Below are 20,557 nucleotides of genomic sequence, written 5' to 3' on the forward strand. Positions count from 1 at the left end.
GAACATTTGCCCAGGGAAAGTCTATATTTTTGGCAAACAATAAAATGTTGAATATAAATGATAAACACCCTGGATCCTAGCATATGCATCTCAAGTATGCTATTTCCTTTCAGATTTTTTTCCCCAATGCATACTTTTAAATCATATTCTAAAATTATGTATGTCAATTTTTCTCTAAATATGTCAAAATTATACACTGGCTGCTAAGGTCTTCATTATATTATAAAATGTAATCAATTTTCAAAGGAACACCCCATAACTTCCTGCCTAAATAATAAACTTGCAAAGAACAAATTAATTCATTATTATTTACTTTCTCTTTTTTAATTTATTTCCTTGGACTAAATTTCAAGAAGGAAAATTTCTGAATTAAAGGTTCTAAACATTTATGGTTTATAGGAAATGCCAAATTTTTTTCCAAAAAATATATTTTAAGTAATTTATATCTCATGATATAGTTTGTATATCTGTTCTGTTATTCTCTAGTATTTTGTATTATATTTAATTTAAATATTTTTAAATTTTTTATCATTCCCCCTTCTAAACTCACAGCTGAATATAAGCTCCTGGAAATTAGAAGAGTATATTTATTGTCATTATATTTTTTTTAGTTAATTTTCATACTGCTAGTGCCTAATACTTACAATATAAGTGGTAAATATGATTGTATTGATATGAATTCGTGCTAGGAAATCTTTCTGCAGTTGCAGGAAGTGCCAAATTATCTCATGTCTTGATGAATTGCTCCATTAAGATTATAGTAATTTTTACAAATTAATTTGAATTTTGCTTCTTTTTGTGTATTTTTTTTACTAAAATCCTTCATGATTTTTTGTATCATTCTTACAAAAGAACATGTTTGTTTTCTCTCGATTGTGCCAATTTAAAAAGAAATGCTTTCTGCCAAAGCATGCATCATTTAATTTGCCTATCCTAGTAAGCAATTATATCACTGTTTATACTTTACACTGAGATATGATTTAGTCTTAATGTTTCAACGTTTGTTTATTAAAATAACATTATTTTATGAATTATTTGTACATGAGGTTTCCGAAATGCATTCCTGATTTTAATTTGTAAAATAATAATTATAATTAAATTTTAAGTTTTTCTGTTCAACTTGCTCTAGATTTTAAAATTCTTGTGAATTTTTATTTGTGTTAAAATTAAAAAAATTTAGGGGGATGGGATTTTAACTCAGTGGTGGAATACTTGACTAGCATGTGTGACACACTGGGTTTGATCCTCAGTGCCACATAAACATAAATAAATAAAATAAAAGTATTGGGTCCATCTACAACTAATAAATAAATAAATAAATAAAGATTTAAAAATATCAAAATTTTATATAGTAATATTTATTTTTGGATTTGGAAATGCCTTTTTTCTTAGTTCAAAAATTAAAAAAATGTGCCCCTTCACATTGTTCCACAGTAGGCTAAATATTCAGTTTTTGTGTCATTTTATTGGCACATCCTGTTAGTATAAGATAATGGGTTGATTTTTGTGGTACACTGTTTATTTATTATTTAGCATCTATTTTAACATTTTAACCTAGTTTTTTCATTATTTTTTGAAGCTATTAAGAAATATTTTTATTAACTAATAACCTAAATACAATTTATCATCAGAATGCCATTGTCCAAGAAATACATATGTTTTTTTCCCCATTTTTTAAAATTTGTTATTTTTATATGAGAGTAGAGTATATTTTAACATATTATACATACGTGGAATATAACTTATGCTAATTAGGATCCCATTTTTGTGGTTGTACATGATATGGAGTTTCACTGGTGGTATATTCATATATGAATATAGGAAAGCAAAGTCTGATTCATTCTACTGTCTTTCCTACTCCCAGTCTCCTTCTCTTCCTTTAATTCCCCTTTGTCTACTTCAATAAACTTCTGTTCTTCCCTCCCTACTGCATGTTATTGTGTGTTAGCATCTGCATAGCAGAGAGAACATTCAGCCTTTGGTTTTGGGGATTGGCTTGTTTCACTTAGCTTGATTGTCTCCAGTTTCACCTATTTACTGGAAAATGCCATAGTTTCATTCTTCCTTATGGCTGAGTAATATTCCATTGTGTATCTATGTCACGTTTTCTTTATCCATTCATCTGTTGGAGATTTTGATAACCATTTATATCATTTGGGACACGCCACTGTGTTATATATTAGGAGCTGCCACATAGGAGCTGAGTGTCTCCTAGCTTTGAGTGATGGAAATGTGGAGACTGGCTTCCCTGTGCCCAGAAACAGGTGGATCTCCATCTCCACTCAGCAGGGGAGTAAGGCTTTGGGAGTGGGCATTACCCAAATGGAGTGGACTGCATTCTTGTTCCTTTGTAATATTACCCCTTGCCTTCTTTGGATGGAATGTTCTGTCAAAAGCTCCCCTCAATAAATTGAGCTTCAGAACGTGCTCCTCTTCTCTTTTGTCTGCCTCTCTCACTTCCTTGTGGGAGCTGGGGGCCAGGAGCCATCCCTGGACCCTAAGAAAAAGGTACTTTATGTGTCTGTGTGTAATTATTTCATGCCAACCCAAATTCACCTGGAGTGACCCTGACTGATTTAGTCATGTGTCGTGGCATTATGTGTCTGTTTATTCAAATATAATGTCTCTACAATAAAGCTTAGAATTTTTGTGAAGTAGGTTCTATGTAGTTGTCATTCCAGTTTTTATATTATGATTATAAACTTAATCAGTAATATGATGAGTTTTTTAAAAATGTCTTTCTTGGGCTGGGGTTGTAGCTCAGCGGTAAAGTGCTTGCCTAGCAAATGCAAGGCTCTGGGTTTGATTCTCGGCACCATATAGGACTAAATAAATAAAATAAAGGTATTTTGTCCAAATATAACTAAAAATTAAAATATAAAAAAATTTTTAAATTTTTTCTTGGGGCTGGGGTTGTGGCTCAGTGGTATATCTCGCCTGGCACATGCGAGACCCTGGGTTCAATCCTCAGCACCACATAAAAATAAATAAGTGAAACAAATGTGTTGTGTCCAACTACAACTAAAAAATAAAATATTTTAAAAAGTGTCTTTCTTATTCAATAATGCTGTTGAGTATTTTATTTTTCTCTTGTCTTATTCATGGACTTAACTACATGTAATAGTACGATTTCATGAAAATTATTTGCATTTCCTGAACATGTTCATCATGACATGTCAGAAGTTCATTTCCATTTTTATCTATAAATGTTGGCTTTGAACAAATAAGTTTTCAAGGTATTTATTGGGATTATCGTATTTTTACATATTTTTAAGATTGTATACTATGTGATGTCCTTTTGAACTATTATGCAATTTCTGTGTAAACCTTCAAGATCATGATTATTCTGTCACTCTACTCAAATTCACATGCCATTTTTTAAAACTCTAAAATGAAGAGGAAGGGAAAAAAGTTAGATGTTTGCCCAAATGTTTAATGGCCTCTTCCAATCTATTCATATCTCAGAGTTAACTAAAGTGCTTGTAGGAATTTTTGCTTTGGAAAGCCTTCCTGAATGAAGGGTGATTAGAAAGGAATGTACATCATTTCTTATTAGTTAGTCAGTCTGTGTAATATTCTCCTGCCTGATGTAGTTGTTAGGGTACTGACAGAGCTTAGAGGAGTGTTCTCATAATTTAGCATACAAACTTTTATTTATTTCTTCTTTTACATTCTAGCCTCTTGTCTTTGCCAGGTGTTTCTCTGCTCTATGGCGCAGGTTCCCCAGAAATCTTGGAGCTGAATACAATGTTGTTCCATAGCCTCAAAATGACATCGGCAGTCCTAATATTTTTATTTTGGACTTTCTACTAGTCTTTCTGTTCTATCTCGAGCCCTACATGCCAAATTTTTGTGGATACAATGGGCATCTTCAGCTCTGAGCCTTTGTAAAAGTTTATGACATAAGTCAGTCTCCTTAAATTGGCTTCTTCCCAAGAAGGCACTTACCTTTGTATTCCTATTATTCCATTCATATGCCAGTCTTCAAAATTTTATTGCCCTCATTAGTGGGCTTTTATCTCCTTTGTAGTTTTCTTCATCCTTGTGACTTAATGCTTTCATTGTTTTAAAAAACTATGTGAGCACCACTTTAGTCAGGTTTGGTGGGGAGAGCTAAGTGAGAAGCATGTGTCGCCATGTTTTTCAAGAAGTTTCTGTTATATTCTCATGCTGTTCATGGTAGATAGAGTCAGTAGACTCCTTGACATTGATTCTCTCCATACACATTGTGAAAAAGACTTCAGATTTACCAACTATGTGGCTTTGGAGGAGTAGGCCCTTATCCAAACTAATCATCATTGTTGGCAGGGAGGAGAGTGAAGAATCTTCCAGTTCTTGGCTATGTTTTTTCACCTGGAGAGGTTTCATGAGGAGTAACCCTTCCAGTTCCTCACTCTCTGTCCTTCCTGTGGAAATAGAATGATATTTAATAATGAGTTGCAAGAAGAAACGGATAGCTGTCACTCAGTCTTTTTTCTTCTTATTAGACTTTCTCCCCCTTGGCAAGGAGGCAGGAGACCAACTTAGTGGTGCAGGCTTTGCATCAGCAAGGATCTCCAGAAATATTTGTCTGAAATGTTAGCATACTCTTTGGATGTAATCTAAACCATGTTCCCTACTCAGCCAATGAGTCAAAGGGCTGACATTTTTTCCCCTGTCTGTGTATCTATTACCTGTGTTTAATTTTTTGTTTTGTTTCTTAACTTGGGAATGAAAGAACTGTTATATATCATATTGACTCTAACCCCCACACTTAACAAACAATAGCTCCAGTCAAGAAGCATATCCTACGTTCTAGGCAGCAATATTTGTTTTAGTGAAAGAGAGTCCAGGCTTAAACCATTAGTGTGTATCAACTCTCTGGCTATGGTGACTGGCTTAGGGCTAGACAGGACCTAAAGCTGCTTCTGTAAAGACCATGACTTTCATTTCATTTTTTATTTTTTTTAATCAAGAGATAGGAACTCTTCCTCTGGATGGTTTTATGAGAAAACATCATATTAGGAACAGTATTAAAATTTACTTTTGAATTTTATACAATTAGCACACTTATATTTTCTCTTATTCTTTCTCCTTCCACATAATGGATTTTGTTGATATGCTCTGAGATGAGTAACTAAATTTATTAGATTAAAATTATTATTTTGCACATTAAATTTTATATAACATAAAATATGTTACATGGTACCAGATAGTTGGACATCTCTGGGCTGTCAAACTGACACATAAAATTGACCATTACAAAGTGCAGGTAAGAAGATGTCATTTCCTTTCTTCTACAAGTCACAAAGTTTCTCATTAAATAGAGGTTACTCTCAAGTTACAAAACCTATGGACATCCCAGAAAATTACCATCTGCTGCAAATACCTGTGGAACAACTTCTGCTGTCTTTAATACTGGAAATCAAATTTCTTGAAAGTAAGATGGATCTGTGTCCTGTACACAGAGTTGCAATGTGCTCATTTTCCTTCCCAACCCTTCCCACTGACCCTCCACACCAAAAATCCACATGTAGAATTTTTTTAAAAAAATACATTAAACATAATCTACACTAAAAATCTTCTGCAATTTACCTAAACTCTTATTATAATCCCAACTAGCAATTCCATACACCAAACTGTTATAGATAAATTTTTAAGTCCATTTATAAAATCGTTAGTTCTGTATTTAGACCCACACTTAGATTTCTTCAGATGGTCATCCTCCCATCCTATGAAAAGGGAAAGATGAAGATAGTGTCTATTTTCCTGTGTATTTGAAACTTTCTGTTGCTTTGCTAAGCAAATGTCAACTGGCACAAGTACCCTTCAATCTTGGTCTGGTGTGTTATACTGAATATAGGGGAGTCTGGCACTTGCTTGATTTCTGTCCTTCATCTTTTTGTTCTGCTGTGTTTCTGTGGAAGAGCAAGAATGAATGTAGACTTCTGGTGAGTAATGCTGAAGAGCAGAAGCTTGTAAAAATCCTTAATTTCTCCGTAAAATTTACTACTCTACTAATCTTACTAGGTCCTTTGTACTTTCTAATTTTGCTGATCACACAATGAATGCTTTTGATTTGAAGATTCATGTTGTCATTTCAACAAGATTCCATCTGTTATATATTTGGCAATTTTCACAATTCTACTTGTTCTTTTTTTCCCCCAAAAAACCATAATTATCTTGTGATTGGATCATCATTATGTTCCTTCCATATTTCTTATCTTCTCATAGATTCTTTTATGGCTTCATTTTTGTTCCCTACTATATTATGGAGGATTTGATTCTATGAAATTATTTTTCTGCAATATTGATTTTAAGCTTTTCTGCTTCTCTGGTCATTTTTTTTGTTGTTCTTCTAACATAATTTATTTTTTACTTGTATAAATTTTCTTGATTTTCTAATTAAGTTTGGCATAGTTTACAGTGAAGTTCCCAAATCTTATGTGTCGAGGTGGTGAGTCTTTATACATGTATAATACTGTAGAACCACCTCTGAAAGGCTGCAAATACTTTGATCTCTATTGTCATAGATTAATTTTGCCTATTTTTGAACTTCACATAGATAGAATTATGCAATGTATCCTATTTTGTATCTCACAATTTTTGCTTAATATTACAGTTGTGAGATTTCTTAACGTAGCAATTGTTTGCTTATTTTCAGCGATATCTAGTCTCCTTGCATAAATTTATCCCTTCTGTTGATGGAGATTTCTTTTGTTTCAGTTTGGGACCATTATGAATAAATCTCTGCATTTCTCTAAATGTCTTATTTTGTATATGTGTAACTTCCCAGGGATGAAACTATTGAATCATAGCTTATATGAATACATAGCATTGATAAATTATATCAATAAAGTAATTGATTTTTAATATCATTGCACTGTTATATTGATACCCTTCATTATGTAGTGTATGAACATTTCTATTGCTCTACTTCTTTACTGTTGATCTCCTTTATGTTAGATTTTTTTTTTTAGTGTGTGATAATACTTTATTATGGTGTTTCCCTTCAGTCATTGATAGTGTTTAGCAAATTTCATATATTTAATCACCTTTTTGATATATTCTTTTGTGAAGTGCCTACACAAGCTTTTTGCTCTCTTTTTAATAGTTTTTTTTTTCCTTACTGAGTTGAATATCCTTTATCCTTAAATTCTTTATCCTAGGTCTTGCAAAGCCTTTCTTGGAGATATTTGTCTCCTTTTCCCATCTTATTCATAAAAGATCCTTAATATATTGAACTTCATTAAAAATCAAAGAAGTTACATTTATAATTTTTTCTGTTTGTTGAATACATCTTGATATGTAAAGTCATACTCTTTGGACACATAGAGAATATGGCTTCTGCTATAGCTGTATAATCCAAAGTGTCGTTATTTTCCTCAATCCTGCCTCAATATTTACAACTGCATGCACCCTCTACCCCTCTGTTTGTTCTTTTCAGATAACAGTTCCATATATGAAATAATATCTCTTTTATTATGTATTTGAGACTCCCTTAAGATAAGATACAGGGAAATGGAGTACAATATTACTCAAGGAGGTTCAGTATATTTCTACAATGAGTAGGAAGTAAGAATGACTTGGGTACCTGTTGAGTAGTGCCAATGCCCAGATCTTGGTTCCCTTGCCTATCTCACATAGTGGCCAAGGAAGCCACTGCATCAGAGAAGATTCTAGTGATTGGTTTTGAATCTAAGGTCATAATGTAGGGGTATAGACTAGATCCTGATCTCTATGGGATATTCACTCTATTAAGCCCCCCATCTCCCAGTAATCAGTTTTAGGATACCATGTTGAAGTTGACATAAGACTCACTGTAAAAATCTCCCTTCCCTTTATCTCCCCAATTTACCTCACAGACAACTTTCCTTTGAAACTTTGAAATAGGAATGGACTTATTGTATTCCCAGACAGGCAATTATTGTCAAGAAACAATTCTCGGAGTAGCTCTGATTGGTTATTTCTAAGGAAAAAAAGGTGTTGTTAAACCCCTTTTCCTCAAACACACATTTTGAGCTGAGCTACTCTTGAGGATTTATGTTGCCATGTCTCTAAAGGGCAGCTGTCTTTAGTGACTACATAGTGTTTTCTGGCATCAGAATTAATGGAAAAAAAATGCTGACGGTAAAACCGTCATTTGATTCTGGCATATCATTAGCAGGACAAGCTATTTATTGATGTCTTTACTTCTTCATTTGTAGAAGTCATGTATAGTTTCTACTATTTTTCTGTTTGTACATATCTAATTGGGACCTTGGTCTATCCAGAATTAATAATGTAGTCATGCTACTCAGTCTCTGTATCTATTTTGCTTATTCCTTGGAGATCACTGGAGGATACTTCTCAATTATTCTGCAGCTATGGGACATGAGGACAAAGTGCAGCCATCAGTTTTCATGGTTAAAGAAACTGGTCTTTGAAAACTCTTTTTCTATGTTCATAGAAACTATTGTCCTTTGATGTCCCTGGTTTTGCACTAGCTATTTCATTTTGGAAAAACTCTGGATTCCAATTATTTCAGTGAATGTAGTGGAGAGAAAAAAACTCAAAATGTATGCATTTTTAAAAAAGCCTCCACACATTCTTCCTGATATCATTTGTTGCTCTTGATCTGCAATAGGAATGGACCCCACGTCAGTTGTTTCTGTGACTTTAGACTTCAGCATAATTCCAACCCCTACTACACAATCCACCTCACCTTGTCTTCCTCTCTAGGTATCCATTTATGGGCCAAATCCAGCCTCCTGCTAGGACTCCAGACTGATATGCATATTGTCCTCATCTGCAACACCCTTGGAAAGCTGTTGATTAACGGTGAGAAAAGTGGTACCTCTCTCCTATCATACATGATGTCCTTTCTTTTTTTCTTCTTTATCCTTTCTTTTATTTTTCCAAGTGGTGAGGTATTAGTGTACTTCATTGGAATTCTCTCCAATTATTTAAAATAAAATTAAAATGCTTTCCTGAGAAGAAAGGGTGTGTTTTAGATTATATTATTTGTGTTAGCTTGATGAAAATTGCTTGATATTTGATAAAATTCCTTTTATGTTTGTGGCACATGGTTTATGTACTTCTCTAGGTTCAATATTAAAGAGGTTTACCTTTTTATTCTATTTGATCTTTTCAGTTAATTTTTGGCATAGGGTTTTTCATAAGTTTTTTTTATTCTCCAAATTTCCTTTCATGATTTGCCTATATGACTTTCTGAAACTTACGTAAACTGATATATGTAAATAATGATTTATCTCTAATCTTTCACTGGTGTTCAGAATTTTTGATGTCCTTTTTAAACCTAGTTTGATTTGTTTTAATGGCTTATCTTGCAAATCATAATAATTGTGAAAATAAATAGAATGAAAAGTGAGGAACAAATGAGAAAAAACTACAGGTAAAATTACTTTATTTTCATATGTTCATAACTCTTTATGGCTAGTCAATGTTTTGGAGATATCTCTTCCCCAACATGAGATTCTTTCCAATTCCTTTTATGCAAGTCTTTTTTGTTTTTGTATTTTTATTTGCACATATAATCTCTCCTGTGGTCTCATTTTTGCTGCAAACTATTTTAGAATATATCTTTTATAGTATGAAGAATCAGGAAAATGTCAACCAAACTGCTCCTGGGAAAGAAAATAAAATATATTTGATTTTAATTACTTTCTTTTTAACCCTTGCTTGCTCACAAGTTTTATTTTGTTGAAATCAACTGTATAGGCAAAATTGGTAGTTCCTTTCTTTTTTGAAAATCATTGTATGCTTAAGAAATGTGAAGTATAGAATTGATTTATAGCTCTTTATTAATGCTAAGGAATGGTTGAGGAAATTTCACTAAAATGAGTTGAACTTTATTCCTGTGTCTGTGCTGCCATTGTTTTTGTTGATATTGATGCCTTTGTTTTGTTTTGTATTATCTTTGAGAAAGTATCAACCAGCCTGTCTTTGATAAACAAACAAGAAAGGACAATATATCTCTCTATTAAGTTATGGTGCTTCATTACTTGCATTTTTTTCCCCAAAACAACACCCTTTAAGCATGGTATAACAATATTACCTGCCGCAGTCTGGCTGGGCACAATTCAGGAGCCACTTGTCAAAAGAAACTAACTTTATTTTTAGAACCACACACACCAAACAAAACAGCTCCTCAGGAAAAACCCTCAGAGCCCAACTGCCACCACCGGCTTCCCACAAGCCTCTCACACCAACACACGCCTCTCCACCTCCCACAATCCTCCTGCTCTTGAGGCCGATTGGCTGGGTTGCGTGGGCGGAGCCAAAAAAGTCCCCCAATGAGCAGCTCCGTGGTCTGAAAGGTCAGGGAAACAGCCCAATGAGCATCACCGCAGAGGAGCCAATCAGCTAGATGTTGCTGTGGCCGCTGTGAGCCAATCATCAGCTGGCAGTCTGAAAGTTTGCTGGCAGCTGGAAGTTTGCTGGGGCCCCTTCAGCTGTGGCTCTCAACAATTACCAATTAAAAAGTTTTCCTTTTCAGCCTTTTCAGAAAGCTATATATTAGACTTGTGTTAATTGCCTTAACTCATTCACCAAGAAAATAGTGGTAACACCCTCTCACTAAGAGATAATCACCATTAAAGAACTCGCTTCTGAGAGACCACACCTCACCCACAGTCCAAAAGGGCCAGCCCTTAGTGCTTATGGACATTTTTCTCTGTCCCATAGCAAAGTATTTGAGGGTGAAGTGATGTTAATGTATAAGATTTCTTCTCTACATAATCTGGAATGAAGCCATATAGTTGCTGTCTGATAATTTTTTATATTTTCCACAATTGTATCCTTAGGATACGCATTTAAAAAAAATCTTATTTGAATAGAATTTTTTTTCCTAAACCAAGGGATTTCTGACAAAAACCAGGATGAAAAATTATGTGTTGTAGTCTCAGTCCTGTCATAATTGTTCCAGCCATGAAGAATTAGGTGTTTCTTCTCTCTCCTCCCATGGTGTTATTCATAACTCTGCTATGTTAGTTACTGACTGTGTGTACTGGAACTATTTGTTTGAAGATCTGTCTCCCACACAAAAGGGAATGGTTTTATTCTTCTCCTATTGGAACCCTCAGCAGCCAGTATTGTGAATGTCATGTAATATATGCTTAATAACAAATCAACAAAAAGTCATGCTGCTTATGTGAAATAAAATTCACTTTGTGATACTTGGATACAGTATGCTTGGAAAGAATCAGAACAGAGAATTCCTATACTTCCAACTACTTCTAAAATTTTACCATTGATCTCTAGGTTCATATTTTGATCTGGATGACACTTTAGTTTTTATTTTTTATCTTTGAAATTGATTTATTGATAAATGTTTTCTTGTTATATTAGGAAATGAAGTATTTCCTTTCTTTAATTCTCTCTCCACATATATTATGTTACATATGCTATCATTAGAGGTAGTGTACTAGTTTATTTAGGAATAATAAAACACCATAACTTTGGTTGCTCAAAACCAACAAAACTATTTTTCAAATTTCTGAAGATCATAAAGTACAAGATCAGTTCTCCTACAAAACTGGTGACTGGTGAGGGCACATTTCCTGTTTCATAAATATGACTCAAAAAACTTATAAGGACTGGGAGTATGACTCAGTGGTAGAACACTTGCTTAGCATGTGTTAGGCCCTAGGTTTAATCCTCAGCACAGTTAATTTTTTTCTTATACAAGGTACTCTCTGGAGTATTTATAAGGGCACTAATCCCACTCAAAAGGCTCCACCCTCATGCCTTAATGGTCTCTCAAAGGTTCCACAGTCACATAGCATCACAATGGGGATCAGGCTGCAATATGTGAATTTGAGGGGACACATTCAATCTATAGTGGGTGGTTTGAATAAATTCTATACAGGTGCTTCCTATAAATAAAAGGTACTATTTTTGGATGATGAACACATGAGATAGAAGAATTAACAGATATTTTTATATCTTTATATCTGTTAATCCTGCAATTATGAACACGGGCTAATATGACTTCTACTCCTCTCAATTTCCCTATGCTGAATTATTTTAAAAGCAAATATTAGATATCATATAAGTTGATCTGTAAATAGTTTCAGTGTCCAATTGAAAGGGTCAAGTGATTTGTCAAAGTATTAGGAAATGCATTTCTAATATTTCTTTGAAATAAACTACTGTGTCTAGTAATTTTCAACTATAAATGTAAAATTAAATTGATTTTTATCAAAGTAGTAAGGATTTGTAGAAAAAAGGCAATAATAATTGAAGTGTAGCAAAAATCTTATTATCCTGTTAGTTACTTCTCTTGTTTCCATTCTCTTTCTTACAGGAGTTGGCTAAAATCAACTCCTCTTCATTTCTATACATTCCATTGTATTGATGTGATAATTCTCCAAAAGTTACCTCAAACTTTGTAAAGCAGACCTTACTCCATTGCAATAATATGGATTCATGTTTCACTGAGCATTGTCCTTAAGTATTACCCTGGAAGATCTTGCACCAGCTGTTACAAATTATTTTTATTTCATATGTCACATTAATAGCAGGGAGAAGACTCTTACTAATGTTTTTTTTCTTGGAAATTAATCTGTCAACTTGGTGAAAATATAATGTTTGAGCAGTTGAGCAGGGACCCTTCAATTTAACATCCTAGCATACTAATACAATTAACTAAAGAATAACAAGATTAAGGAGTTGATAAGAATTTCCATTAAGAATAGGAAAAAAAAGCACATGGAGTCGGGGGTTTAATTGCCTTTCAGTGTAATATAGTCATAAAATTTAAAACAAGAAATAGATTTTTAGGTAGTGATGGTTAAATTCTAATGATGTGTCATAGGGTTGAGGATCTACATATACAGGCAGTGTCCAGAAAGTAATGTAACATTTCATGATGTCATATTTTATTTTGAGACTGCATTTGTGGCACTGAGATGGGATAAAAATCTTTTTACTGAGCTGGATATGAAATAAACTTTCTATTTCTTTGATGGTAGTCATTCAAAGGATTTTCAAAAGTTGCTTTATGACCTTGTAATTGAATTTGGGTGTTCAGGACCCAGAATGCTTTTTATTAATGAATTTGAAGAAATGTTTTCTACCATGCAAGCAACATGGATTTCAATCATAGGTGCAGACTGTTGCAGGATCAATGGCAAAGATCTAAATGGCATGAAAGTCCTAGTAGGGCTAACTTCGAACAGCTTTCAATGTTTCTCTGCTTTCTCTAGCATTGAGTCTGCTAGATACTTTTCAAAAATTTATTTCTCACCCAATAGTTTATTTCAGATCCTCTTTAATTCTTCTTTTCACTCTTATACAACTCTCACATTGTAGCATGCACTAAAAGCTGTCATAAGTTTCTTTCAACTTTTCTATATTTTCAGTGTTTCACAATTTTATTAACTCCTCAGTGGACCTTAAGTCAGATGAAAATTTACAGCATTAGAATTAAATATTACTTAGCTTAAGATATCTCTTGTGACATGTGGATTTAGTGTAGATAATGGTCATCTCCTATCCTTCACTCTATCTATATGTAGCACGATGTACTTACTCCATAATTTTACTTTCACTGTGCATCTCAAAAACACACTGTTTTTGGATTAGTAGCTCTCCCAAAATAAAGAAATATGAAAAAGTAAAAACTTGTTAAAATAAGAAAGAGCCAGTTCTTAAATTGAAGGGAAGTTGTCATTGTTTATTCCTATCCTTCAATATCCAAAGTGGATGTTTATTGATAGATAAAATTGTAGTGTTTATTAATATACACTAAGAATTGAATAAATAAAATTTTCTCCCATTGACACAATAATTTTATTTCTGAGAATTTAAGGGAAAATGAATAAGGGAGAAAAATTAACATATAGAATAATAAATTGCAACATTTTTATGATAGCAAGAAATGAAAATTCCCTAAATGTTACATTAGAAGTGAATGAATAATGTTTAAGTAAATTTTTGGTACATGAATTCAATAAGCTATAAAGATATCTGTTAATTACTTATTTAAATGATAAAAATATATAATTTTATGAAAATTTTAAAATATAGTGTCATTACATTATATAAAAATCCATGAAATCTATGTAAGATAAAATAAAATTGCATTTAAAATTTTATTGGAACTGAGGGTGTATCTCAGTGGTACAGCATTTACTTAGCATGCTCAAAGCCCTGACTTTCATGGCCAGCACTTTTAAAAAGTGTGTTTGTATTTTAGTGTGTTTGGTGATGGTGTTGAGTGGTTTATTTCTTCTGTTTGCAGTGTTGGGCATGTAGCTCAGTAATAGAATGCATGCCTAGCATTCATGAGACCCTGGGTTCAATCCCCACCCAGAGCTACAAAAGCAAACAACAACAAAAACCAAATGTAGTTTTTCTACTTGCTTTGTTTTCTCAGTCTTTACTTATAAAACCCAATACCAGTACTTAATTGGATCTTAGGGAAAACAACTTAATGTAAATCAGTGCTACTCTGAAAGCTTATCCAATTTATGTGATCTAGAATAGCATCCTGCTATTAGAAGGAAAATGTATGTAATTATATTGTGATGTAAAATATAGCTATTATATAATAAGATGCTATTGACAGAATGTATGGCAGGTGGGATATGTTTATTTAATGTTGAAATTCATTCAACTTTGTAGAAAGCTTGAAATGTAATAAAATGTGAGGGAAAAAAAACAACAAAAGTGTGCTCTGAGTTTTGAGTAATCAGCTTTCAGATGAGCTTTCAGAACATTTCTTCTTTGTAAGGTAGAGGCAGGTAGTGTATGTCCATTATACTCATTTTATAATTCTGTTTCTCCTGTTGTAAATGTATGTCAGTGCCAGAGTCAGATATTGGGTTTATGCAAGTTGATTTATAACATGGGATTTTTTTCTTTACCTTGCTGTAAGTTTGCTTCTATGAAATAATTATGTTATTTTATTACATTTTCTCTATAATTTTCTCTATTGTTTGCCTTTAAAACTCATGTCAGTGTAATATTTGAAGAATTTATTATAGGGAAGCAAAAGTACATCTTTTTTTTTAAGAATGAGAGAGAGAGAGAGAGAGAGAGAGAAAGAGAGAGAGAGAGAGAGAGAGAGAGAGAGAGAGAGGGAGAGAGAGAATTTTTAATATTTACCGGGGAACACAACATCTTTGTATGTGGTGCTGAAGATCGAACCTGGGCCACACGCATGCCAGGCGAGCGCGCTACCGCTTGAGCCACATCCCCAGCCTGCAAAAGTACATCTTTAACAAATACTCTAAATATATATATTCACATGTATAAAATATATTACATGTAGTGATAAAATTAAACATCATAAAGAAGATAGTAACCAGCTGTTCTCCTCCCATGATGCAGTGAAACTGGAATGAATAGAATTGGGATAAATATATACCAGAAACAATTCCATTATGTATATGGATTTAACTTTGGAATAATATATGTTTCAGTGAAGTGCTTTTGTGTGTGTGTTTTTACAGTACCTAATAATCTGGGTATAGAAATAGTTGGTTTCAGGGATTCTAAGCATACATGTGTACTAAGTTAACAACTTAACATATAGATTTTTTTCTTTTTATGACCTCATAATTTGAGTATAAAAGGCAAGAGGCAGTATGTATTAAATATCTTGCTAGATGAAATATATATATATATATATATATATATATGTAAATATATAATTTCAGTCATGCTTTTTCTTTAAAAATTTTAATCATCATTTTTTAATGCATAGATGTAAAACATAAATTAGGTTTGTCTTTATCAAGTAGATAAAATCCATGTAAAATCTTCTGAAGGAGTTTCTCCATTTTCACTTGTCTTCACTCAATGTTTGTGCGCTAATTTTTTGATCAATCCCTTGAAATTGTAAATAGATTGGAATTTTACTTCAGTTATTGTAGTAATAAGAAAATATTATGAATTTATATTTAACCTTCTTAAATTCAGCTTTACCTAGAAACTTCCTTTTGATTCCTTATAAAAATGCTCCCTTGATGTATTTACAGTTTAGCTGACATTGTAGAATTCCTCTGCTTATGAAAAATATTGTATATTGCCAATAAAATATTCATATTTAATCACATGGAAGTTTAAACTTGTATATGAAATGCAAAATATGTTTGTATTAGCATTGAATATGAGTAATAGAAAAAATCCAATTAATTACTGTACCTTAAATAAGAAAAAAGTGTATTTCTATTTCACATTCAAGAAATGAAGAGGTCAGTTCGAGCTTGTTTTGGTATAGCAGAAGAGATAAAAATTCCTTTCTTCTTGTCTTTCTGTGTTCTATTGCTTCCCCTGATGTAGAGTTTTCACATTGGCTCTTAAAGAAGAAAAATTTCTGAGATTCATGAAGGCACATCAGAGACTCCAACATGTTTTCAGGGACTTTGCTTTTTAAAAGTCTAACTTAATGTAGAGTTACCTTCTGGAGAGAGTAGTTGAAATAAAAGTTAATTTGGCTGATCAGAAATTTTTCTGGTTGTGGGGAGAGTGAAGCCAGTGGTTTCTCCCTTGGAGAAGACTTATTATAGACAGTGATGGGCTTCATGAGGTTGAAAACCTCCTCTCCTTAATAAATCCTAGTGAAGAAGAAAGATAAGGGCTCTCCTCCTCTCAAAAGAGGAAAGATCAGGGGTCTCATGTCTCTTAGGCCAAGTAGCCTGAATGGCTATTGCTGGAAGGGAGAGGCTGCCAACAATTGCGGGTCCTCTCCTACCTATCAAAGGTAGGAACCCAAGTCCCAACAGGTGAAACAAAAGAAAAGTTGTATAACTCTCACATATAACTTTTACCATATAATGCTGTGAGTTATCTTACGTACGGCATAGTTTCATTACATGAATACATGAAAGCTTAATTGCCTGGCACTGGGTTTTGATTCAATACCACCTTGCTGACTCCGGTGAGAGCCATACATTTTCCGTAACATTGATGGGATGCTCTCAATTCAAAGGCCAGATTTGCATCTTTTCCTTGACATACCTCTGTCTTGGAGGAATTCATGGAAAGGATCGATGCATCTTCTTATTTTTTAATTTTAAAAAGACTTAAAAAATCTTCTCAGTATTTGGTTATACCTCTCTACCACCATGATATATGGACCTTCAAAATTCTAAATTACAAAAATAGAAAAAAGAGATTTTGTCCTAATTGCTATTTGGATTAAAATGTTGCTTATCAAGGAAGTCGAGGGAAATGATATATGTCATATAAATGTTGGGCTGGACACAGGAAGATATTTTGACTTGATGCTTCATTTCATCATCACAACAATCCAATATAGGATGTTCCAAGCTTGTGCTTTTCCTACTTGATTACTTTGAGCTTTTTTTATTATTAAATTTCTACCTGAAAAATACTCAGCTAATTATTTTAGGGAGAAATAATATGATTTTTTGGGAAAAACTCATCTACATGACTCCATATTGAAAGGGGCTGCTACATATTTTAACACTAATTAATATTAACTGAGAATGTATCTACGGAGTCTTAACCATAAGGAAGAATATGGAAAAAATAAATGGATAAACCAAATATTTGTATATACCTGTACATTTGGCACCCCATAGCTAAATGGTCATATCTTGGTACCATTCATTTTTGATATTTTTACTTAGTTATGTTTGTTATTAAAAATGCAGCTAAGAAAAACATTCTTATTCCTTTCCTCAACTCACTTAATAAGGAGTAAGTAGGTACTCTGAACTCATTGATTGGTATTCTCCCAGATATTTTTAAAATAATGTTTATAAACATAGTATACACACATATTCATGTTCTGTGGTATGTTTTTAATTTCCATTTAAGAAAATTTTGTTAACATTTTTCTACACAGATAACTTAATTTCCTTTTATTATTTGAATGATATTGTTTTTTTGGTTGTTATGTGTTCTTTTAGGTAGAGTTCAAGATGGTCTAATTTTGTAAGTGCTGTGAAGAAATTCTGTATGTGTTTAAAATTCTACTCTAGTTCGTAGAAAACAGATGAGTACAAAGAAAGAAGTCTACATAATTTATTTTTTTAATATTTCTTATTCACTTTTACTTACAAATAATAGTGTATTTTAAGATGGTATTTGCTGAATTTTTATTTTTGGAAAGTTGTTATTGATTTGTATTAAAATTACATAAGTTGGGATTGAGTTTTATTACACATAATAAATTGTGATTTTATAATGCTAGAGATTATTTTTCTCATTGTAGAAGAAGCTATTTCTGGCCTGGTTACTGAACACCTGTCAGGAATATGAACCAGTGGAAGGGATATGAATCTATTTGTTTTTTCTAAGTTCAGACAGGCCTACTTCAGTTTTCAAGAGAAGGTCAGAGCAGGGCAGTGTTGTGGGGTAAAAAAAAGGATATTCAACTGATCTGGCAACAGGGTAGAAAAGGGAGAGCAAAATTTTCATCAACCCATATCAAAACAAGCTTCACACCACCACTATTACCAAGTATAAGAAAATAGAAGAGTGGCAGGAGAGATTTCTGTGACGAATGTTCTCAGTGTCTTTATCTGTTGAGTCATACAGCATTGGTCTGGGTTTGCTGCCTCTGTTAGAGTACAACTGTCATAGTGCAGTCTGGAGATTCATTAACCTCTCTTCTGCGTTTGGACTCTTGTATTTTCTTCTTCTGGATTTTCTCTTTCATTTTGATGAAGCTTACCTTTCGCTAGATTGAAAAAATTATATCCTTTAGTAACATATATGTATATTCATATAGTTTATTGTCTATATTTTAAGTATGTATGCATCTTGATAAATTTTCACACATATGCTCATCTATATAACTATTACCCAGATTCAGACATAAACCCTTTACTGAACCCAGGGGTACTCTTGCACCCTTTTTGGTTAATATCCTTCTCCCCCAAAGTTAAATAGTGATTTCACTTATATTACTAAGAACAAGTTATGCTTATTCTTAAGCTTCATGTAAATGGAATCATGCAGTATATTTACTTTTTGAGACTGACTCCTTCAGCTCAGTGTTTTATTTTCATTATTGAACACATAGTTTATTCATTTTCATTGTTGTTCAGCATTTTGTTGCCAGTTTTACCATTAATTAAATTTTGAGGTTATTTCCCAAATATTATAATGCTTGTTTTCTGGTTAAAAGTACATTTTTTTTCAGTAGAATGTATACCTGGAAGTAGATTATGAGATCATTGGGTATATACACGTTTGCATTAGCATTAGGAGATCCTAGAGAGTTTTTTGAAGTGGGTTTTCCAATTTATAACCCAACAAAAAAAGAATAAGAGTCTTGATTGATCCACATTCTTGAAAACATTCAGTATTATTAATCTTAACTTTTGCAATTCTAGTGGCCAAATAGTACTATCTCATTTTGGTTTTAATTTTTATATCCTTGGTGAGCGATGACGTTGACCTATTTTCACATGTTAATTGGCCATTTGAATATCTCTTCTGTGAACTGAATGTTCTATATTATTGGTTTGTCTGTATTTTCTCCATATTTTTTGTTTAGGAGTTTTTTTTATACTTTGAATATGACCTCTTTGTATATACTTAATTATTGCAAATATTTTCTTGCATTATGTTTTTTGCTGTATCAATTATCTATTGCCATGAATGCTGATTGTCAATAGCAAAATCAAGGCCATAGCATCATTAGCTGAAGAGTTAAAGTTTCAGATAACTTCAGCTGGGCTCTCTCATGCATTTATTTATCTGTGAGTAAACAAGGAAGCTCTGCTGTTTCTGGCTTGACTAAATCACATGTTTGGGATGGTTACCTATTGACTGATGATCATTTCTGGTTGAACTGCAGCAGCTTAGCTCTGTCTTCACATGATTCTACTACCAGCAGGCTGCCTGAGAATCATTGTCTCATGATCACTACAGAAGATCAAAACCTGAAACTTTTTAAAGACTGAGCCTTTTTAAGCTTCTCTAGCTGTCTATCACATCTGATGACCTCCTGTTGGTCAAAGCAAAGAAGAAAGTCAAATACAAAATCAAAGTTGGCAACAGACTCTACCTTAATGAGATTGAAAGGTATCATGGCAAAGTACAAAATATTGGAGGCATTAACACAATCAATCCGCCACATTTGCCTTTATACTCTATTAATGGTAGCTTTTGGCGAATATACGCCTCTAATTTTATGCAGCATAATTTACTAGTCCTTTCCTTTGACTAATCACTAGTTACTGTTTAAGAAATGTGTAAATACCTCAAGGTCATGAAGAAAATCTGCAATGTTTTTTGTTATTATTGTTTTACAGAAACTTCCTTGTTTTATCTTTCCACTTTAGGCCTAAAATTAATTTTTATGTAGAGTATTAAAGAGCAGTGGTATCAATTTGTTCTAACATCCTCACTAAGAACAATTTTGAGATATTTATATTGTTTTTTTCTTCCTGCCTTATTCCACCTGCTGAGAATTTGAATACAATTTTGAGCATAAATGCTAATAATGGGAATATTTGTCTTTGTTCCTGAATTAAGGGGGGAAATACTCAATATTTTGCATTTAGTAATCATGGTATTTATTTTATGTTTTAGTAGTTACTCATTTGATGAGAATTTTATATTGAATAGATGTTTAAGTTGATCAATGCTT

The 20,557-nt window shown here is 32.9% G+C and overlaps 1 protein-coding gene across 1 annotated transcript in view; it reads left to right on the top strand.

Moving 5' to 3' along the window:
* The window catches only part of LOC308653452 (uncharacterized protein), a 697,023-nt gene that overhangs the window by 178,797 nt on the left and 497,669 nt on the right, over nucleotides 1–20,557 (top strand). The window contains exon 7 of the mRNA XM_081302014.1: nucleotides 8,701–8,799. Coding sequence (XP_081158140.1) covers nucleotides 8,701–8,799 — 99 coding nt within the window. The remainder of the gene's footprint in view (nucleotides 1–8,700; nucleotides 8,800–20,557) is intronic.

The sequence above is a fragment of the Spermophilus citellus genome, assembly GCF_964194105.1.
Source record: "Spermophilus citellus genome assembly, chromosome: 7".
Taxonomy (NCBI): Eukaryota; Metazoa; Chordata; class Mammalia; order Rodentia; family Sciuridae; genus Spermophilus; species Spermophilus citellus.